This window comes from Microcebus murinus, chromosome 22 (assembly GCF_040939455.1).
Source record: "Microcebus murinus isolate Inina chromosome 22, M.murinus_Inina_mat1.0, whole genome shotgun sequence".
Classification (NCBI taxonomy): domain Eukaryota; kingdom Metazoa; phylum Chordata; class Mammalia; order Primates; family Cheirogaleidae; genus Microcebus; species Microcebus murinus.
Window position 1 is genome coordinate 24,813,235 of NC_134125.1, and position 20,706 is coordinate 24,833,940.

General features: G+C 60.0%; 3 protein-coding genes across 9 annotated transcripts; 1 reads left to right on the plus strand and 2 right to left on the minus strand.

Moving 5' to 3' along the window:
* Positions 1-703: 703 nt before the first annotated feature.
* Positions 704-11,178, minus strand: MMP11 (matrix metallopeptidase 11). Of its 2 annotated transcripts, none has more exons than XM_012776730.2 (8): positions 11,034-11,178; positions 5,487-5,716; positions 4,425-4,568; positions 4,207-4,340; positions 3,820-4,061; positions 3,518-3,734; positions 2,456-2,713; positions 704-1,623 (listed from the first exon to the last, which is right to left on the minus strand). In XM_012776730.2, the coding sequence occupies exons 1-8, from the start codon at positions 11,136-11,138 to the stop codon at positions 1,490-1,492; spliced, it is 1,464 nt and encodes a 487-aa protein (XP_012632184.2). In that variant the 5' UTR covers positions 11,139-11,178; the 3' UTR covers positions 704-1,489. The 2 variants fall into 2 exon arrangements, with proteins under 2 accessions (XP_012632184.2, XP_075852861.1); XM_075996746.1 differs by having other exon boundaries at positions 751-1,623; positions 3,677-3,734.
* A 3,122-nt stretch (positions 11,179-14,300) lies between these two features.
* Positions 14,301-16,209, plus strand: CHCHD10 (coiled-coil-helix-coiled-coil-helix domain containing 10). Its single transcript, XM_012776741.3, has 4 exons — positions 14,301-14,457; positions 14,713-14,938; positions 15,754-15,904; positions 16,006-16,209. The coding sequence occupies exons 1-4, from the start codon at positions 14,417-14,419 to the stop codon at positions 16,023-16,025; spliced, it is 438 nt and encodes a 145-aa protein (XP_012632195.1). The 5' UTR covers positions 14,301-14,416; the 3' UTR covers positions 16,026-16,209.
* A 17-nt stretch (positions 16,210-16,226) lies between these two features.
* Positions 16,227-20,390, minus strand: C22H22orf15 (chromosome 22 C22orf15 homolog). Of its 6 annotated transcripts, none has more exons than XM_012776735.2 (6): positions 18,602-20,384; positions 17,842-17,928; positions 17,613-17,750; positions 17,301-17,375; positions 16,592-16,712; positions 16,227-16,363 (listed from the first exon to the last, which is right to left on the minus strand). In XM_012776735.2, exons 1-6 carry the CDS (start codon positions 18,624-18,626, stop codon positions 16,294-16,296), a joined length of 516 nt encoding a protein of 171 aa, XP_012632189.1. In that variant the 5' UTR covers positions 18,627-20,384; the 3' UTR covers positions 16,227-16,293. The 6 variants fall into 6 exon arrangements, with proteins under 6 accessions (XP_012632189.1, XP_075852864.1, XP_020140905.1 ...); XM_075996749.1 differs by having other exon boundaries at positions 16,235-16,363; positions 16,618-16,712; positions 18,602-20,383; XM_012776738.2 differs by lacking the exon at positions 16,227-16,363 and adding an exon at positions 17,068-17,221 and having other exon boundaries at positions 16,600-16,800.
* Between the last annotated feature and the right edge of the window lie 316 nt (positions 20,391-20,706).

The window sequence follows — 20,706 nt, forward strand, 5'->3', positions numbered from 1 at the left end:
TGCAGGGCAAGGAGACACCAGGGAGAGTTAGGAAGGGCCATGGGAACCATGAATTTTGTTCTGTGTCCCCACAACAGTGGCAAACAAAAGTACAGTCATCCCTTGGTGTCATGGGGGATTGTTCCAGGACTCCTGTGTATGCCAAAATCCAAGGATGCTCCTGTCCCTGATATAAAATGGTGTAATATTTGCATATAACCTACACATATCCTCCTGTATACTTTAAATCATCTGTGGATTCCTTATAATACCTAATACAGTATAAATGCTATGTAAATAGTTAAACTGTATTGTTGAGGAATAAAAAGAAAAAAGTCTGTATATGTTCAGTACAGACACATCATCCTTTTTTTCCTCAAATATTTTCTACAGTTGGATGAATCCACGGACATGGAACCTACAGATATGGAGAGCTGACGGTGCTTTACGATGGGGCTGAGGTGTGACATGATCAGATAAAATGACCACCACTCAAGAACAAACTGAGGGAAGCAGGGAGCCAGTTAAGAAGCCACTGCAGGTGTCCATGAGATGTGATGGGGGGATGGAGCAGGAGGAGCCCCAACCACTGTGCCCAGCCCCAAGGGCCAGGGCTAGGGGGGTGGGGTTGGGTAGGGGCTTGGACCCTGGCTCCAAGTACAGCTGGAGTACAGCTGGACCCAAGCCAGGCCTCCCCATCCCAGCTGCGCAGTTACAAAGAGAGACCAGGCAGGCAGGTAGAAAACAACTGTGTTTAATGACAGTCCTCAGTTAAAAAAAAAAAAAAAAGGCTTTGGACACACATTTACATGGCTTTGGAAGATAGCAGTGCTGGGATGAGGGCTTTGGAAGGACCCAGCCCAGGACAGGATTGAGGTATGTTGGGGCCTCCAGGGCCTGCGGTCTCCTGCAAGAAGCACCCCCCGCCCCCAGCCGGCTGTGGACCTTTTGGCCTGCATCCTGCGGAACAGCTCCAGCATCACCAGCAGGAAGACAGCCAGATGCAAGCACCTACCCAGAGCTGACTTCTCAGGAGAGGGCCATGCCCCATGGTGCAGTTGCTTGGCCAGGGCTGAAGGCCTCAGGGGCCTGGCTCCACTGCTCCAGCGCCAGCTCCTGGCAGGAACCTCACAGCAGGGATTGAGTGAGGACACTCCAGTTCCCTCAGCCCTGCCAAGGTCCTACCCTGAGAGACAGGAACAGAGACAGAAAGCAGCCAGGTTTGACCAGGACCTGCACAGGTGGGGCGGCGGCAGTCCCAGGCCGCCCTCACTCTTGAGTAAAGCCAAAGCCTCCCTGCCTAGTCCGAGACGGTCGCTGGCAGGTGACCACGGCCTGCGTGGCCCTCCCTGCAATTGTCATGGTGATTGCGCCCCCACCCCACCCCCCTGAGGAGACATGGGCTTGGTCCCATGCCTGGTGCCCACAGCCACAAAGATGGCTGTGGGTCTCTAGCCTGATATCCTGGGCCTGGCAGGGGTCAGCACCCCTGAGGACACCCAAGCTGTGGTCAGAGGAAAGTGTTGGCAGCCTCAGCACAGCCAAAGAAGTCGGGGCCCACGCGGCGGGGGAAGCCTTCCAGAGCCTTCACTTTCACAGGGTCAAATTTCCAGTAGAGGCGGCCACGTAGGAAGTAGGCATAGCCTGAAAAGAGAAGGTCAGCCCTGAGTGAATGGACACTAGGCCGAGGGACAGGCACAGGGGAGGGTTGGGTGGGCAGGCTTTGGCTACTGCTGGGTTCCTTGCAGGATCCAAGGTTGGCCTTCCAGAACGCCCTTCCGCCTGCCCCAGGGTCTGGTCCCACCTTACAGCTTCCTGGAACTTCAGTGGCTCAAGTCCTCCCTCTCAAGGAAGCAAGTCCCACTGCCTTTACCGCCCACTATGTCATTCTCTCCTGCAGCCCCAACCAAACTACACATGGGTTTCCTGGAGTCCTAGAGCCTGAGGCCACCCCAGGACAGCTCTCCCAGCAGGTCCCAATGTGGGGGAGAGAGCACTGGACTTTGAGTCTTGACCTGGCTCTAGTCCTTTGCGATTGTGGGAGGCTGGGTGGTTCAGTGGTTATGAGCAGAGACTGCCTGGGTGAGAGTTCTGGCCCTGCCACTGTCCACCTGGATGCTCCTGGTTAGAGGCCTCATTGTCGGAGCCTCTGTTTGCTCCCCTGGAAATTGGGTTCATAACAGGTGAGATGGCTGTTCTGAGACGTGCACGAGACTTGTAAAGAGCTTAGGGTTGGGCCTGGGCCATTGTCAGCCCTTGGTGTGCCTCGGTTATTATTTTCCTGGCTGTGACCAAGGGACTGGGGCAAGACTCTGCACTTCTCTGGCCCTCAGCCTCTTCATCTGCAATACAAGATATAGTACTGGCTGGCCACCAGGAGGAGGACAGATGGCGCTAGACAAAGGCCCAGCCACCACTGGGCAGGAGATGGGGCTGCTGCACCCACCTCCCGCCAACCGCCCCACCCCCAACACACCGTCGGCATCCTGGAAGGCAGCGTCAATCTCAGAGGGCACCCCTCGCCAGTCGGTGGCCCGGCGGGGCACGGGGCTGTCCACACGCTGGGTGCTGGGATGGAAACGCCAGTAGTCGCCGCCTCGGAAGAAGTAGATCTTGTTCTTCTCAGGACCCCAAACCAAGGCGGCGTGGATCGGGGATCCCACCAGACCCAGCTCGGAGAGGGGTGCGGGGCCCAGGACTGGCTTCTCACCGTCGTACACCCAGTACTGAGCTCCTGCCGGAGAGAGGAGGCTGCAAGGAGCTGCTAAGCCACCACTGCCACGCCCAGCACCATGGACCTCATCGGCCACCACCACAGATTCTCCCAGCCTGTTTCCTTGTCCGTAAAACATGGGGGCCAATAGTGTCTGCTCAGCCCAGAGGGAAGTGGGAGGCAGCTGGGAAGAGCAAGGGTGAAGGCTCTGTAAAGTGCCACTGGGTGGGTGGGGCTCCTATAGCCAGCAGATGGCTGCCTGGGCTCCTGCCCCTTGCCCTGGCATTTGGCTGTCTGTGGCAGATGCCTGCTGACCACTCCCTGGGCCCCGCTGCCCTGAACCCACGTGCAGGCTTCCACACCACACCTTTGCTTCTGAAGTCTCTGGCACCTGGAGGGCTCCAGAGTCTCATCTCTGCCAGCTGAAGGTTGAAATCACAGCTCCAAGGTCTCAGACCTGGATCAGATCCCTGCCTGTCTTTTCCAACCTGCAGCCTCAGTGAGTCACTTCGCTGCCTCTGAGCCCCAGAGGCCTCATGTCTAGCACCCTGCCCCATGGGGTAGCTTTGAGGGCTGGATGCGCCAGCCCACGGCCCAGATGCGCAATACCATCTGTGCTGCTCCCGTCTCCAGAGCTGCCTTCTCTGGAGCCTCCTGACTGTGCTCGAGGAGTGAGTCACACTCTTCCTTGGTGGGACAGCCTTTGGGATACCCTGTCCCTCCCTACTGCGTCCCTGGGGATCTGTCTGTCTATCCCTACCCTTGGCGTGACATTCCTGGCTCCAGGAAGGAAATTCCTTGAGCAGACCCTCCACCTCCACTCACCTTGGAAAAACCAAATGTGGCCCTGGGCATCCTCGAAGGCTGCATCCACAGGGCTGGGCAGTCCCTGCCAGTGGCGAGTGGCCAGTGCCGGGTAACCAGGCTGCAGCCGGCCCCCACGCAGCCGCCACACGAAGCCCGCCTTGAAAAAGAAGAGCTCACCCCGGATGGTGGAGACTGCATCGAAGGAGGCCTCGCAGGCATCTGGTGGGGTTTCCGGCTTGAGGGGAGAGGGGCCTGTGCTGAGGGCACACGCTGCAGCCACAGGGCCCCACCTTTGGGCATCCCACCCTCCTGAGCCTCACCTCCAGCGGTGCAATCTCGTTAGTGTCCATCCCAGCCCGGGGACCTGGCGCCGGGGCCCTGGAGGTGGGGGCAGGCCGGGGCTGGCCATATAGGTGTTGGATGCCCCTGCGGTCATCTGGGCTGAGGCTCAGTGGGTAGCGGAAGGTGTAGAAAGGGGACATCAGGGCCTTGGCTGCTGTTGTGTGCTGCAGCCCCAGCACGTGGCCAAACTCGTGGGCTGCCACCTGCAACAGATCTGTGCCTGGAGAAGGGAGATGGGTCAGTGACCCCTGGACCTCCTGCCACAAGACACCCATGTTCTGGACCCCAGCTCAGGGACCTTGGCAAGTATCCATTCTCTATGACCTTGACTTGCACCACCTGGAAAATGGGTACCCAGCCCATACCCTGGTTGTCCCCGACAGTCCAGGTCTCGTCATAGTCAAAGTGGACGTCCCCTTCTCGGTGGGTCTTGGGGAAGAAGGCGTGGGCCAGAATGCCCCCAGGCCCGTCAAATGGCAGGTTGTCCCCATGCCAGTACCTGTGGCAGGTGGGGGCAGAGTCAGTGACGGCTGGCAGCTGGCAAGCAGGGCTGTTCCCTAAAGGATCCCAGGCCGACAATCACCTGGTGAAGTCGATCATGATGTCGGCGTGGCCCTCGTGCACCTCAGTGAAGGTGAGTGGTGTCACCTCGCTCCATACCTGCAGGGCCTCTGCCACTGTCTGCCGCACCTGCTCCTGCACCAGCTGCCACGGGAACCGGAGGATCCTGTGGGGAGGCAGAGGGGCCTGGGCCTCAAGGCAGGGACAGCCCCTGATGGCTGAGGGGTCAGGAGTTGCCCCTAAGTGCTCGGTGGGTGTGTACACTTGGGACATGGCCGAGTACACTGTGGGCCTTGGGCGCAGCACACCAGTCTCCCTGGCCATGTAGACACGTCTTTGCGTGGGTTTGTGTGTAGTTACAAGTGTACAGGTGTCTGCATTTGGTGGAAAGAACACAGGGCCAGGAGTCCCAGGACCCACATTCTAGACCTGACAGTGCCACTCACTATGGGGAGAGTGGCCCTTGAGCCACTGGCCCCTTGAGCCCCCTCTTGGATCCAAGGTCCCCACCCAGGAATTCCCTGAGGACCCTGCAGTCTCAGTCCCAACGCCGTGAGACACCACACCGTTCTTCCCTCCAAGGCTGAGTGCCGCCTGCAGGATGTGGCGCCTCAGCCTCCCCAGCACCTGCCCTGGGCCGCCTGGGTCACGCAGTGCGGAGCCAGCTCCTGCCTGCCCTGCTCCCCGCCATCTCCACCGGCACCAAGCCCAAGTCCAGCAGTGACGTGGCTGACGCCAGCCTTCCCAAGACAACAGGGCTGTGTCTGCCGTCTCCACCATGGAGTCCTGGGCCTGGCCCTTATAGGGCCCTAGTAAAGGCTGCCTGGGTCCCTCCGCAAGCGTGTGCTGAGACCCCTGGGGCGATGACACAGGCACTTCCCTCTGCTGCGGGAGGGTATCCGGGTGAGGTGTCGTGCATTCCTGTATGTGTCCTCGGACGGCAGGGGGCTCAGTGGGCACATAGGTCCATCAGCCACACAGATCTGGCCCTGGTGTGTGTCTCAAGAAGCAGCTGTGAGGGGGGCAGGCTCACACTCGGGGACACGGCACCCTTGAGTCCCACTCGCGCAGCCCCAGCCCCTACCTGTAGGTGAGGTCTGTCTTCTCCCAGCGCCCACCCGACAGCACGAACCGCTTCTGCCGGTTGCGGGCGCTCAGCCCATTGGGTGGGTCGGGTACACCACAGCGGGGGGGCCTGGGGCCGCTGGCAGGCCGGGGGGCCTCCTGGGTGGCAGGGGCAGGCACCAGGCTACTGGGCAGAGCTGCATGCCAAGACTGTGGCCCCCTCGTCACGGAGCGGCGGCCGTGTGCATCCTGGGCAGGAGAGAGAATACGAAGGCCTGGTCAGGCCTCAGGCGTGGCCTGCAGGCACAGGCGTGGCCTGTTAGCACGCCCAGCGCAGCCCGCCCGGCGTGTGGCCGCACAGACAGGGATGGAAGACGCCACCACACAGCAGGGGCCTTTGGCACTGGGCTGACTCTGGGGGGCTGGAGGGAACAGGAAGAACTTGCTTGGTGTTTCCCCAAGAGCGTTTTGGGGTTCACTCCTAGGGGTGTGTGGAGAATAGTCAGGGGCTCATAGCCTGACACCTCATTCCAAGGCACCAGGCTGCCTCCCCACCCCGCCCGCCCCTCCCCGGAGGGCTCTGGGCTGCCTGCCACCTATTCACCTACTCCCGAAACTCAGGCCAGTGAGGTCTGGGTGGGGGTGCACTGGCTATGAGCCCCTGACTATATCCTCCCACACCCCCAGGAACGGCCCCCAGATGTTCTTGAGGAAACACCAGACAAGTTCCTCCTGTCCCCATCCACGCCCACCCCCCCCCCCCCCCCCCGCAAACTCATTTCCACCTCCCTTTCTTCACTCAGGCACACCTGGGTCACCCTGCTCTGCCTCCCCGGTCATGTAAGTGGCTCTGCCATCTCCCCTGCCCAGGATGTCCCCCTCCTCCCCCAGGGCAGAGGGGCTGCAGCCCTGGAGCGTGGCCTTGGTCTGCTCACCTGGCCAGTGGGGCTGGCGGCAGCTCCCCAGCGTGTTCACCTGAGGACTGGACAAGGCAATGTGTGTGGAGCACTTAGCACAGGCCAGGTCCCCGGCAAGGGCACCTGGTAACTGAGGCCTGACTTCTATCACATCCCACCAGGGCCGGGTGCATGGTGGTAGCTAGATCTGTGATCTGCCTGCCATGCAGGGAGGGCGGGACAGCCAGTTACCAGGCACCCAGGCCCACCTGCTGAAGCCCCAGGAGCACAGGTGCAAGCGCAGTGATCTAAGCTACATCCTCCTACCCTTTGCAAGTCCCCAGGGCAGAAGTCATAGTTCTTGTGCATGAGAAAAACAGAAGGTCAGAGAGGGTGGGAGACCCTGTGAGGTCACCCGGCAAGGGTGTGGCAGGATCATGAGCAGACCCTGGCATCCCAGGCCTAAGACTGAGGCCTGGCTGAGAACTGCACAGAGCTACGTCTCCTTCCTGCACTGCAGGAGAAGGATGGAGCTGTGCTGTCTGTGGGAGACTGAGCACCTGTCTGATCTGGGCGACCGCAGCCTTGGCACAGCCATATTTGGGGCGGGAGCCGGCCACTCAGGCCCCGCCTCACCCTCAGCCTCTGGCAGCTGCCCCAGGCCCCAGACGCCCCAGTCAGCATCCCAGGCCTGCGAACCCCTGAGCCCTGGGCTGAGGACTCAACTCCCAAGAACGTCCCAATAGGAAGGGGCCTTCTGAATGTGGGGGCTATGGAAGTATTAATGGCGTGAGACCCTGGTGCCACTTCCCCACTTCCAGAGCTTGCTTGTTGCGTAGTTACATGGCCTAGCACGGCCCCACTGGGATGTGGTTCCAGCCGATTCTGGGTGTATTGTTTTTTGTTTGTTTGTTTTTTGAGACAGAGTCTTACTCTGTTGCCCGGGCTAGAGTGCCGTGGCGTCAGCCTCACTCACAGCAACCTCCAACTCCTGGGCTCAAGCGATCCTCCTGCCTCAGCCTCTCAAATAGCTGGGACTACAGGCATGCGCCACCATGCCCGGCTAATTTTTTCTATATATTTTTAATTGTCCAGCTAATTTCTTTCGACTTTTTTAGTAGAGACAGAGTCTCGCTGTTGCTCGGGTTGGTTTCAAACTGAGCTCAAATGATCCACCGGCCTCTGCCTCCCAGAGTCCTAGGATCGTGGGTGTGAGCCACTGCACCCGGCCATGGGCTTATTGTTAATAAGTACGCTGCAGGCCAGGCCCCTGGTATCTGTGGACATGCTTTTAGCCTCAATGGAACTTCTCATCAACGCCACTGTCATCGCCCCCATTTCTCAGATGAGGTAATGGATCCCAGAGAAGATAAGAAACTTATTCTGGTGACAGCGGGCAGGTAGCGGACTGTCTGTGCTCATGGCCCACCCCGCTCCCTGCTGCCTGTGTTCTGCTCTTCAGGGCTTGAGTCATCCTTCCTTAATGAAAGAGAAGGAATGAGACATTATTGAGCACCTGCTGCTTCCCAGGCATTCTGGGGCCAGGCTTGCTGAGGGTCAGTAGGGTGGGCACGATTCACATGCAAGGTCTCACACTGAGGACACTGACCCCAGGTCTGTGGACTGGCCACAGGGCCTACCCCTTCCCTGCCACGCTGCCCTTGACCTATAGGAGAAAGGGATTCCTTCCCCCAACCCTGGCAGGGGTACAAAGACCCTCCCTGGGAAGGGCGGAGCTTCATTGTTCCCTGGGAGCCCCAGGCGGCCCAGAGTGCAGCCTGCCTGCTCTGCTTATGGTGGTGGCCTCTGCCTCTGCCCTCGGTAAGCCTGCGCAGCCAGCTTGGTGGGACATCCGTGGAGCCATGGCCACACCCCACACACCCTCCACTGTCCCTTCCTCTCCTTTCCCACAAGGCACCAAGTCTTCTGCGTCCCGGCCTGCTCAGTGCAGGACAAGAGCCAAGCTCTGTAGTTCAGAAGGCCTAGTTCTATGCCATGGTGACTCTGGACACGTGTCCTCTCTTAGCCTCAACTTCCCCATCTGTCAAATGGGGGTGGTGCCATGGCACAGGGCTGCGTGACATCCTTCTGTAACACCTGCTGCTGCTGCTGGCAGAGAAGCACCTCTTACCTGCCCTGCTCCCTGCCCTGTAGGCCCTCCCCTCCCCTTGCCAAAGTCTCTATGGCACCTCCCAGCCACCGCACCTCCAGCTCCCCCTCAAAATCTCCATACTAAAATGGTAAAACAGAAGTCGCAGTGAGGGGAGCTCCCAGGCCCAGAGAAGAAAAGCTCCACATGCAGGTTCTCCCGACAGGGCAGAGGCCCCCTGCTCCCCCGCCATGTCCCATGCCTTGACCTTGGAGCGTGAGCGAGCAGGAAACGCTGGAATGCAGGGCTCCAGCAGGTGCAATTTTTTCTTTTCTTAGGGCCCATCATTTTCCAGCTCTTGGCCTAAGTTCCCCATCACTGGGATGTGACAAACACTCCTGGCCTCCCTTGCTGACCTCCCACACTTCATCTTTTAGAGTCCTCTCTGGCTGGGCCAGATGAGGCAGCTGCCGATTCCCAGGATGGGTGTGCTCAGTGCTCCCAGGAATACAAGATTCAGTGAGGATGGGGGCACAGTCCACTCCTGGCCTCTTCTGCAGCCTTGCAGAGCAGGCATCCTCCATTTTGCAGAGGACGAAACAGAGCCCAGAGAGGTCAAGGACTTTGCCCAGGGTCACACAGCAGGTCAGAGAAGAGCAGGGCCTGGACATGGGGCTCATGCCTCCCACTCTGGAGCTTTCCCCTACTGCACCCCCACAGCCCACTCTTGGCTTACCTCCAAAACCCACATTCCTGAGGAGTTTCTGCTCCCAGTGCATTCCCTCCTAGGCCAGCAGCCGCTCTGTGGTGGGCCTGGCTGGCCCAGCCCTGCCCTCGTCTGGCAGGCACCAAGCCACAGCCTGAGACACACTCAAGGGATTTCTCCACGGACCCAGTCTTTTGGCGGAGCTCGGAGACTCAGGGCGGCCCCTGAGTCAACTTCCAACCCAGACAAACAGCAGCAGCAGACAGGGGACAAAAGGAGGACCCCAGGCTAGGAAACCACCGGGGAAGGCCAGACTACTTGTGCCTCTCTCTGGGCCTCAGTTGCTATCTGTCCAATGGGATAAGTAATCAGAGTTGTGCCTTCTGCTGTTCAGAGGTGAGCCTGAATGGGGGCACTTGGCTAGGCTGTGAGGAGCACGGGAGCATCACCACGCTGTTCTATGCAGCATCCTGTCCCTCTGAGGCCCAGAGAGGTCAAGCGACCTGCCAAGTCACACGGCCAGTTGGCAAGCAGGTTTACCTTCCCCCCCAAGCTTCCTCCTAAACTGCCCCCTCCCCCTCCCCTGCTGCCTCCGGGAGGGGGGCAGCTTTGTCACACTGGGCTTCGGGGCTTTCATCAACCCTCAACTCTGCGAACTGGGATGGATAAATATTTACAGAGCTCTCCTGGCCCTGCTGACAGCAACCTCGGTATAAACACATCAGAGGTGACCCCAAATGCTCCCGGTGAGTCTGCAGAGTGACAGACAACAGCTCAACTCAGATCCCACCCTGGGCTGGCTCCCAGCCCCAGAGATGACCCTGCACAAGCATCAGAGTGGCAGCTCCAGGTGACAGAGTATCTCCAGTGTGCCTGGCATCACCTCCTTTCATCCTCAGTGCTCAGCACGTACTGTCACCCCCTCTCGCCCCCCCGCATTGCAGATGGAGCGGGTGAGGTTCTGAGGCATAAGAAGGCTCACCCAGGTCACGTGGTTCAAACACAGATCTCTCCAAGTCCCACACCGTGGGGTCAACGGCTACCCAGGGTGACTGGTGCCTTGAAGCCCAGCTCAAGGGAAGGTGCAGCCTTTGGGACAGACACAGGCTGTCACACACCCTGGTGACGGTTCCTCGTATCCTCACTCTGCTACTCCCTCTTACCTGGACTTTCTTCTGCGCTTCGGAGCACAGTCTCCTTCCATTTCTCTCCCCACCCTTTTGCCCTCTGAGGATCTCAGCCTCCTTCTCAGCTGCCCCTTCTCTCTGACGCCCACCTCTTGGTCACGCACGCTGCACTCATGCCATCTCAGACTGGTGCTGTCCTGGCTCCCAGCCTCCCAAACTTCCTGCCGGCAGGTGCACAGGGGCAGCGCCTCCTCCAGGCTCAGACCCTATTCCCCCAGCCCGGCACTGCCCTCCCTGGCGCTTCCTTTATCCTCCGTCCCACTGCGCACCTGGAGGTGCGCTCACTGTGGCCACACCTGCAGGCTGACACCCGCCTGTGACCTGCTCTGCTTTGTCCCTGGGATGAACAGGGGGCCCCGTAAGCAGTCCCTCTGCTACCTCGCCCAACATTACCCCAGCATCCGCGGCTGGGGCGCAAGGGGCACGTCCCTGCGCTAGGAGGGGGCGTGAGTCCAGCGTGGAGTCCTGCTCACCAGTCCCAGCCATCCCGGCGCAGGCTCCCTTTGCATACTCCCAGGGACGGGACGCTCACTGTCTATCACACCCACAGGGAACCAGAAAGCGCTTCTGGTACGGGCCGCATCAGGCCACCCGGGGCGCCCTCCTGGGTCCAGATCGGCCGCTGGGCCCAGCCCGCGTGCCCGGCGCCCCCTCGGCGAGGAGCGGCCGGCGGGCGGCGGGCACTCACCGGCGGCCAGGCCCGGGCCAATAGCGGTGGCGGCAGGAGCAGCAGCAGCAGCGGGAGCAGGAGGGCGCGTGAGGCCGCGCCGCGGAGCCCGGCGGCCCGAGCCATCCGCCCCGGGGCTGCTGGGCCTGCTGGGCCGCGCCGGGCCATCGCCCCTTATAGCCTCCGCCCCGCCCCCGGCCCGCCCGGCCCCGCCCCCCGCCGCCTTTTGTTCTAACTCTCCCGGCGGCCAGGGCCAGGGTGGGGGAGGTGGACGGGAAGGGCTGGCCCGGTGGGCTGGCCGGAGACAGAGTCCTGTCCCGGGGTGGGCCAAGCTGCTGTCTTCTCAGGCCGGGTGCTGGGTGCCCCTGGCCAGCCGGGCCACTCTGGGCCTCAGTTTCCCCGCTGTGTGGTGGAGTTCCAAAGCCTTAAACCCAGTAAGAGTCTGAGAGGAGTCGGGTTTCATTCCTCTCGATCCCTACCCCCTCCTTTGAAAGGCGCATCCCGCTGGGTCTCCTTGGTGGCCTGACCTCTGACCTTCTGCTAGCCTGTGACAGGTGGCCCTATCCTTGAGCAAGTTCCCCCACCCCTCAGAACCTCATCTGGAAGATGGCACAATAGCCCCATTGAGGAAAGGGATATTAAAATGTGCCCCAGGAGAAACTGAGACACATTGTAGGGGCTGGCCAACTGTGCAGCTTGCGACAAAATCATGGACAAGGTATAGATGGGGAAACTGAGGCTCCCAGAGGGAGGGGCCAGCCTTTTCCATGTCAGCAGGCAAGTGGAGGGATCAGAAGGCCCTCCAGCTGGTCAGGAAGAGGAGGGTGCTGTGAGAAGGCTGTGGAGGGTGTCCGAGAGGGGCACTGGGGGCCCAAAGTGTCCCCTGGTCAGGGCCAGCCACCTGAGACAGGAGGGAGAGGAGGTGAGTTTGGGAGGGGGTGGTGTCCACATTCTGGAAAGGATTCTCCAGTCTTATCCCTAATTTGCAGAGGGTACCCAATCCTGCTGTACACCCCTGCAATGATGAAGGGCCTCACCACCTCCCCAGGCAATCTGCTCTATCACGGGTAGCCCTACAAGCCAAGAGCCAGGCTGAGGCTCCCATCCAGCTGGCAGGGTCCTGAGCTGCTGGCTGCTGTAAGGGGAGGCTGTGTGCAGGCAGCATGGGCCAAAGAAGGGAAGGGGGTGCTTCACGGCTTCTGGAGAAGACTCCACAGGGACTCCTAGAGAGCAAGGAGAGGCAGGACAGAGTCTCCCTCTGTCACCCAGGCTAGAGTGCAGCGGCATCATCATAGCTCATAGCAACCTCAAACTCCTGGGCTCAAATGATCCTCCTGCCTCAGCCTCCAAGTAGCTGAGACTACAGGCATGTGCCATGACACCCAGCTAATTTTTCTATTTTTAGTAGAGATGGGGTCTCACTCTTGTTCAGGCTGGTCTCCAACTCCAAAGCACAAGCAATCCTCCCACCTTGGCCTCCCAGAGTGCTAGGATTACAGGTGTGAGCCACCTCGATGGGCCAGCAATGATTTTTATTCCCTAGACTGCTGGCAATCTTTTTCTTTAAAGTGACTCATTTTTAAAAAGTAGTCACTTCAATGTTTGATTCAGCTTCATCTTACCAACACTGGCCAAGAAATCATGGGTTTGATGAGCTGTTTATACATTATTATGATACATATGAAAATACATAATTATTTAAATAAAAATATTCATTTGTGTGACACCTTAAATGGTCTTGAGTGCCTCCGGGGTTACGCAGCCATGCCTTGTGGAACCTGTAGGCCACCAGCCATGACAGCTGAAGTAACAACCACCCTCAGTGACAGTCCAGGGGTCACCATGACAACCCAACAGTGCACCCAGCAAGGTGTGGTGGTCAGGAAGGGCTTCCTGCAGGAGGAAGACCCTGAGAGCTAGAAGGATGGTTTAATTTTGCAAATGGGAACAGGTGGGCAGGGACTGCACGAGCTGCTGGACCAGGCCTACCATGTCTTCGAGGAGAGAATGGCCCACTCTTCACAGGCTCACCTCTCTGAGAGGCCACCCTCAGGTGGGTGGTCACCCTCACTTCAGTGAGAAGACTGAAGGTGGGTCAGTGGAGGGCCCTGCTTCCCAAGCTGGCTGAAGGGATTAAAGCTCGGTAAGAACACAGCCTTGCACCTGACTTTCACGGCTAGTATGCATGGCCGGGAACAGCGCCGCACACACACAAGCCAGCTCCCTCTCTCCTTGCCCCTTTGCCCCTCCTGCTAACAGAGGGACCTCCTCTCCTTCCGTAGAGACAGACGCTCCCCCTTCCCGGATGCTTTTGCTCTTGGTGACTTCACCTTCCCCACAATACCCATGCCAGGCTGCCTCCCCGGCACATGGGACAGTGATGAAGGAGGGTTCCTCCCTGCCCCCACCTAGAAGTAATAATATGACCACTGCAAAGTCAACCAGAAAAGACCATAACAACCTCAAGTCTCTGAGGGGCAGAGAAGTGTCTAAATCCGCGCGCCCCCAGCCTCACCTTGGCCAGGTACCAAGGCGCTAAAATCCCGAGGCTGCAGGATTCAAACCTGAACTTGGTTTGACCCGAGTCGCGCAAAGGCCTCTCGGAGCTCAGGTCACGACCTCTGGGGCAGAGACGAGGCTTGAAAGTCGCATGATCGCCGTCAGTGTCCGGCGCTGCACCCAGGGGGCCAGCGAGGTGGACGTCGGGACCCCGTGGAGTTAAGGGTCTCACGGGGTCCTGGTCCCGCCCGCGCCAGCCGCACTCTCTGGTCCGGAGAGTCCCAGAGCGGTGGGTCGCCCTCTGGCGGGGTTCCGGGGAACGGGTCGCTCCAGGCCTTCCCCAGGGACGCTCGTCCCCGCTCTAGGCCGCCCGGGTCCCCGAGGCCACGCGGGGGTCAGCAGACGGTGTCTGGTGCGAGGGAGCAGGGAGCGGCCCCAGCCTGGCGCCGCGCACCCCGTCCCCGGCCAGTCTCAGCCGGCCACCTCGCTGTCTCCTCTCCCCGCCGGGGCGCCCGGCACCCCCAACTCCACTCCCTGCACTCCTCGGTGGCGGAAGGACCTGGCCCTGTCGCCCTTGCCCAAGCCCCCAGCGCTCTGCAGCAGTGGCCTGTGTCCCCAGGGCCTGCTCGGCTCCGGTCAGGAGCACGAAGGGCTCCAGGCCCTATTTCCGGCCGAGCCCGGCGCCTACACCAGCGGTCTTCGGAAGGGAAGGGTCCGGGACCGGGAAACCGCGACCGGGGCGGGGCTTGCGGGGAGCACCGCCTCCCGCCGGGGCGTGTCCTCAGGCCCCGCCCCAGGCCCCGCCTCTCTGCGCCCCTGGAGGGAAGCGCCGCGGCGTTGATCCTCGCGACAGAAGCGCCACTGCTGTCTCCGACCGAAGTCGGCCGCGTCCCGCCACCGCCGCCATGCCTCGGGGGAGTCGCAGCGCGGCCGCCCGGCCAGCCAGGTGTGACGGACACTAGGGCACCGTGGGGAGGGGGCTTGGAAAGCGTGGGCCGTCCCCCAAGGGCGTCCGCAGAGTGACCTTGGCTGCTACTGCGCCATCTTGGCGGGGGGAGGGGCAGGGGCACGATAACCGCCTGAGACCCGGGTCGCCCACCTCCCCGGGAACTGAGGGTGTCGTTTCGAGGAGCTGCAGGCCCCTCGGGACCCTAGTCTGAGTTCCGGCGGGGATTGACCGTGCTCCCTCCCGCCCCCGCAGCCGCCCTCCCACGCACTCTGCCCACCCGCCCGCGCACCCACCGCCCTCGGCAGCCGCTCCGGCCCCCGCCCCGTCGGGCCAGCCGGGCCTCATGGCTCAGATGGCGTCCACGGCAGCAGGGGTAGCCGTGGGCTCGGCTGTGGGACACGTCGTGGGCAGCGCCCTGACCGGAGCCTTCAGCGGGGGAGGCTCGGAGCCCGCCCCCGCCCAGCCTGCTGCCCAGCAGGTGAGCAGCGGGCCCAGGAGAAACTAAGGCAGGGTTTTCTCAAGGCCACACAGGGAGCTGCAGAAGTGTCCAGTGAGAAGTGTCTGAGTGTATGCAGAATTGCTGCAAGCCCAGCACTTTGCCCAAGGAGGGTCCTACTCCTCAGTCTGCTAATGAGCTCACTGTCACTTAAAGGCACCTTCCCAGCCCTCCCTTGAGGCCAAGGTCTCTAGGCTCCCAGGGAGAAACACCAACCAGCCATTTAAAGATGGGAGAACTGGGGCTGGAGGGGCTCAGAGACCCACCTAAGGTCACCTAACGCTAGAGAAGAGAGGGATGTTAAATTTCCTGAGCCACACTCAGATCTAGCACAGTGGCCCCTGGGCCCAAGGGCAAAGCACAGCTTTCCCTGATGACCTCTCCCCCACTGGGGCCCCAGCCAGCCCTAAGACAAATTTGGCTTAGAAGCTGGGTCAGGGGTCATGAGGATCAGTGTGGCTGAGCCAGGAAGGTGCTAGAACTCGTGGGGGTAGGGCTTATACTCCCAGATTACATGCCTAGTACTTTTCTAGAGACTTCTCCCTCTCCTGCACCTGTTCAGTGTGCCCATTCATTATAAGGCAGCAGAGAAATGCTGTCTGTATCAGCTGCTGCTGGCTCACCTGTTTCAGGAATGGAGCAGCTGAGGCAGCCTGGTCCTGGGTTACTCAGCCTGCCTGGGACCCACGGGACACCCGACCTGGGGCTGTGGGGAGGGGCAGGTGGCCCCCAGCTTAGGAACCCCCACCTCTAGCAACCCTAAGCTGATGCTGTGGTCTCTTATACTGTACTCCCAGGCCCCTGCTCACACTGCCCCCCAGCCCCTGCAGATGGGGGGGCCCTGTGCCTACGAGATCAAGCAGTTCTTGGAGTGCTCGACCACTCAGAGTGACCTGTCCTTGTGTGAGGGCTTCAGCGAGGTCCTGAAACAGTGCAAGTACAACCATGGTGAGAGAGCCAATCCTGGTCCTGGAGGGGAGTAGGAGGGGCAGATCCTCTTCTTGCAAGTGCAAGCTGACCACCAGCCTGTGCTGCCCCTCCCTCCACAGGTCTGAGCTCCCTGCCCTGAAGAGGCTGATGCAGACCAGGGGCTCGGGGCAGCCCTGCACCCACCTCCACCCCCTCACTGACAGCTGGACCACAACGCCAGATTATACCTGTGTAGCTGGGATTGGGAGTGAGGAGGGGGTTTCTCATCCCACAGATAAACCAAGACACAAATGTGCAATTAAAAGAGTTTATTTTAGACCACAGCCTGCTGTGTGCCCTGTCGCTGATCCATCTGCTGGGAGCTCCCTGACTGAGGAGGTTGGGGTCAGGGGAGATGGATGGATCTCTCACTCTGGTGTAGAATGCTTCACTTTAATAGAATGCTTCACCTTAAGCGGGCATCTTGGGTGGGGCGTCCTGGGTGGGGTGGGAGGAGCCCTGTTGTAATCTGCACCACCGGTAGCCAAGGTCAGACTGCCTTGGGCAGTCCAAAGTGGGGTGGTGAGGCATTAGCAGGTGACCCCAAGGGCATCTGAGTCTGGGGGCTGGAATCCTGGGAGAAGCCTATTGTCTCCCCTTTTCAGGGATGCCTGCCCCCTCCCACCCTTCTTGTCTCTGCCTTTGGATCCCTTTCTCTGCACCCACATCTTAGGGGCCCCCAGCGGCCTCACGTCCTGTCTGTGACCTTGCCCCTCTTGCTGATGCAACTTCTCAGTAATTCCAGATTCTGCAAGAGGAATCCTGCTGGGCTGCTGTCTGTTTGCACCTGATCACACAAGGCAGAGGTCATGGTCAACTTCCTTGGGTCCCAGTCCAGCTTGGCCACTTGGCTATGGTGTGCTAGTTCCCCGGGCCTGCCAGAGCAGAGGAGCAGGCCCTCAGACCCAGTGCAGGCTGCTCCGTCACACATTGAGCTGCCACCTTTGTTGAGCTCATTCAACAGCTGTGCACTGAGGACATTCCTGCCCTTCTACTCCAGGGGGTGGTGGGACCTGTCTCTAGATACAATGTGTTCTATCTTGGGGGTATGTGTGGGTAGAGTTGGCATTGAGTGTGTCTGTCCCCCAGGAAGGGGTCCCACGCTGGGTATGTCTCCCAGGGTGTCCATATCTCCTCCATACCTGGCTCCTGGCCCCAGCTAGCGAGTCCTGGACGGCAGGGAGCCCACCCTTCTGGGCCTTGAAGGGGGTCCTTGCTCCTGGTGGCCACGGCGTGTGCCCAGGCGCCTCCTCCGGCCCTGGCCCCTTGGGAGGCCCGACAGCCAGCGCAGCTCCTCTGGAAGGCCCAGGAAGCCCTGCTGGTGGGGCTGGGAAGAAGATGTGCCCTCCCCCCAGGGCTCTACCCTAACACTCACCTGCCAGCTCTGGACACTGGTCATCCAGGTTCTCCAGGAGGGACTCATAGCGGGTGGGAGCCCCGCCCTCTCCCCCTATGGAGTGTGGAGAGAGGATGAAGGACCCCTGACCTTATGGTCCCCACCTTGACCTGTCTACCTGTCACTCTGGGCCTGCTTGATGGGCCAGGTTGGGGACTGGGATAGAGCACTGGGTAGGCACAGGTTGGGGCCAAAGTGGGGTGCTGGGTAGGGCCTTGGGTGGTCTGTGGTCTGCTGTGTCCCCCTTCCATTCCTACATAGCCACAGGGGAGAATCTGGGGTCCCACTTACTGATGATCTGCACAAGGACATAGGTCCCTCGCTCCTGCAGCAGGGAACTGGCCATGGACTCTGCTGGGGCAACCCCCTCCTCCAGGCCCTCGTCCAGGTTCACCAGGTGCCCATCCTCAGCCAGGAGAGCGATAGTTGCTGGGAGGGCATGGAGAGAGGACGGGCAGGGTTGGCACACCTGCCTGGGAGCCGTTAGCCCCTCTTCCCCAGCCCCTCTCTGTTTCCTCACCATCTGGGGGGACCCTCCCCCTCTGCCTCAGGTGGGAGGTGAGGGTCACCAGGTTGCACCAGGGGTTCACCAGCTCCCAGCAGCCGGCTGTAGGAGAGGGGCAGAGGTGAACATGTGGAGTCCCTTACTTCCCCCTCAATCTGGGGTCGTCTGCCTCTCCCTTCAATCTCTCCCCTTCCCAGAGCTGCGACTAGGGCTGCCGGGCTCGGACCATGCCCCAACCAAGACAGCTCTGGCAAGCTCTGCTTACACTGCCTGGGAGACCCTTTCATCCATCACCGAGTTGTCAGTGGCGGGTCGGGCCGGGCCGCAGAGTTAGGCTGGGACGCCAGCCCGGCGTCCCGCGCGGGCCCCGCCCTCGCACGAAGCAGCGCCGCCCCGTACGCTGGGACCCTCGGGCGGGGAAACTGCAACGGTAGCTAGAGCTTCCAGCGTCTGCTGCTCGCTGAAGCCCGAGGACCACTGACTGAATGCGGAAGAGGTCCTGCGGCTTCAAAACGTGCTCCACGGTGGCGCGGCGGGCGCTGGCCGACGGGAGCCCGCGTGAGTTACCCGGGCAGGGCTCAGCCCTTGTTTTCCCCTCAGGGGACTCGCTCCAGGCTTTGCCTCCTCACAGAGCCCCTTCCGCAACGTCCCCGTCCTCGCCGCCATCTGCACCCTCCTTCCCGCCATTGCCTCCGCACCCTCCCCCAGGGCAGGAGGAGCGCCTTTGATTGTGCCCATCCTCCCGCCGCCTGCTGGGGCGGCGGGCTCCACTCACCTCCAAACATCACCGTGATAAACATGGCTGCAGCGGCAGGAGACAGGTGCGGGGGCTTTGATCCCCCAACCCCCGATTCCCCAACTACGGCGGGCCGGGAGCTGACCGCCTGTGGGGAGGTGCGTCGGCGTGAGCGCGGGCGGTCCGGAGCCAGGCCTCCGCTCGGCCACCGCACTAGTTTGGCTCCACTAGCCTAGACCAGGCCCTGCAGCTAGTCCAGGACCCCTGGCCTCTTCTTCCTCACGCCGCTCGCTGGGCCACAGCTACTCCCACCCGCTCCCGGGCTGGTCTCCATGGCAGTGGAGCCGCGGAGACATCTAGGCAGGAAACGCCTTCCTCCCCGTATCCGGGCAACGCACCTGGGCGGGAGCATTCCCGAGGCGAGGCTCTGGTCCAGCCCCTCGGGGGCTCGAGGCTGGTCCAGGGGCGCCCTCGTGACTGCCTCCGGAGACCTCGTGCCCTGCCGGTGAGAGACGGGGGCTCCTCGCTGGAAGGGGGGGTCCTCGCCTCGCGTGCGGGCTCCCCACGACTCAAGGCTCTTTCCTGTGCTCGCTTCTCTGTCCATGTTTCTTTTTCTTTTCTCATTAGTCAAGTTTTTTGAGGTCTAACTTACATATAGTAAAATTCACCCTTTTTAGTGTTTATGTCTTTGATTTCTTTTTTTTATTATTTTTCCTTATATATTTTTAATCTTTTTTAAAATTAAAAAAAAATTTTATTTTTGAGACAGTCTCACTTTGTTGCCCAGGCTAGAGTGAGAGCCATGGCGTCAGCCTAGCTCACAGCAACCTCAAGCTCCTGAGCTCAAGCAGTCCTTCTGCCTCAGCCTCCCGAGTAGCTGGGACTACAGGCATGCGCCACCATGCCTGGCTAATTTTTTCTATATATATTAGTTGGCCAATTAATGTCTTTCTATTTATAGTGGAGAGAGGTCTGGCTCTTGCTCAGACTGGTTTCGAACTCCTGACCTTGAGCAATCTGCCTGCCTCGGCCTCCCAGAATGCTAAGATTACAGGGGTGAGCCACCACGCCCGGCCAATTTTTAAAATATTTTTTAACATTTATTCTTTTTTTCTTTTTCTTCTTCCCAGTTCAATGAAATGGTCCTTTTTAGTGTTTTTTGAGTTTTGACAAATCCCATATAACCACCACCATAGTCAGGATACACGGAACATTTCCATCACCCCCCAAATTCCGCTGTGCCCCTTGGTCCCTGGCATCATCCACTGCCCTGCTTTCTCTCCCTGCCTCTTCTAGGTTGCCCTCTGCATGGAATCAGGGTGGAGCATTTCGGGGCTGGCTTCTGTCACTCAGCATGATGCATTTGTGATTCATCCAGGTTGTCCCACGCCTACTTCCTGCTGAAGAGTGTCCCATTGGATGTATGCAGTTTGTTGAGCCATTCACCTGCTGTTGTTCTGAGTCATTGCCAATTTTTGGAGATGATGAATAAAGCCAGTTTAGACATTCGACTGCAAGTTTTTGTGTGAAGAGTTTCCTGTTTCTCTAGGCTGTTGAGTATCACGAAAGGGGTTACCAGCTCCTAGGGTGGGTGTGTATTTAACTTTACAGGGAACTGCCAACGTGCTATTCCAGCATGTCCTCATGGGGTCGCATTGTTCCTCTTTCTGACTAGTTGCTGGGCCTCCCAGGTGCATAGCAGGTCACAAGTACCTCCTGGTTAGCTCTCACTGCTGGCTGGTGCCCACTTGCCAGCCTTGCTGTTCCTGTCTCATACTCCCCTGCCTCTCCCACTCTCTCCCCTCCCGCCCTCCTCTGGGACTCTGTGTCTCCTACTGTTTCCCTGCCTCGCCTCTATTTCTGTCTCCCACCCCCTCCCTGTGAGTCCCCACCAGACTCCTGCAGCCGGGGTGCATAGAGCTACCCCACCCCCCACCACCATCATTTTGCCAGCTCCTTTTCCCCCAAGAAATGCTTCCTGTCCCAAGTTTCAGCTGTTTGTCCTGCCCTTTGCAGGCAGAGTTCTGGGCGGTGAGGTGGAAGGAAGACTGGGTCCTCCATGCAGCTCACCATCATCACACTCTGCCCCTGGATAAGCACTTTCCTTTGAGCTGCCTTAGTCTTCCCACCTGTAAAAGGGGGAT

Bases quoted from the DNA above. Each gene is read 5' to 3' on its own strand.
- MMP11 (XM_012776730.2), bottom strand. From the start codon at position 11,138: ATGGCTCGGGCCGCCGGGCTCCGCGGCGCGGCCTCACGCGCCCTCCTG. The intron at 4,341-4,424 runs GTGATTGTCGGC...CACCTGCCACAG, and splicing joins ATCATGATCGACTTCACCAG to GTACTGGCATGGGGACAACC. The intron at 1,624-2,455 runs GTGTGTTGGGGG...TTCTCTTTTCAG, and splicing joins TGCCTTCCAGGATGCCGACG to GCTATGCCTACTTCCTACGT.
- C22H22orf15 (XM_020285316.2), bottom strand. From the start codon at position 18,626: ATGTTTATCACGGTGATGTTTGGAG. The intron at 17,929-18,601 runs GTGAGTGGAGCC...CCTCTCCTACAG, and splicing joins TATCACGGTGATGTTTGGAG to CCGGCTGCTGGGAGCTGGTG. The intron at 17,376-17,612 runs GTAAGTGGGACC...CACACTCCATAG, and splicing joins TGTCCTTGTGCAGATCATCA to GGGGAGAGGGCGGGGCTCCC.
- CHCHD10 (XM_012776741.3), top strand. From the start codon at position 14,417: ATGCCTCGGGGGAGTCGCAGCGCGGCCGCCCGGCCAGCCAG. The intron at 14,939-15,753 runs GTGAGCAGCGGG...CTGTACTCCCAG, and splicing joins CCCAGCCTGCTGCCCAGCAG to GCCCCTGCTCACACTGCCCC. The intron at 15,905-16,005 runs GTGAGAGAGCCA...CTCCCTCCACAG, and splicing joins ACAGTGCAAGTACAACCATG to GTCTGAGCTCCCTGCCCTGA.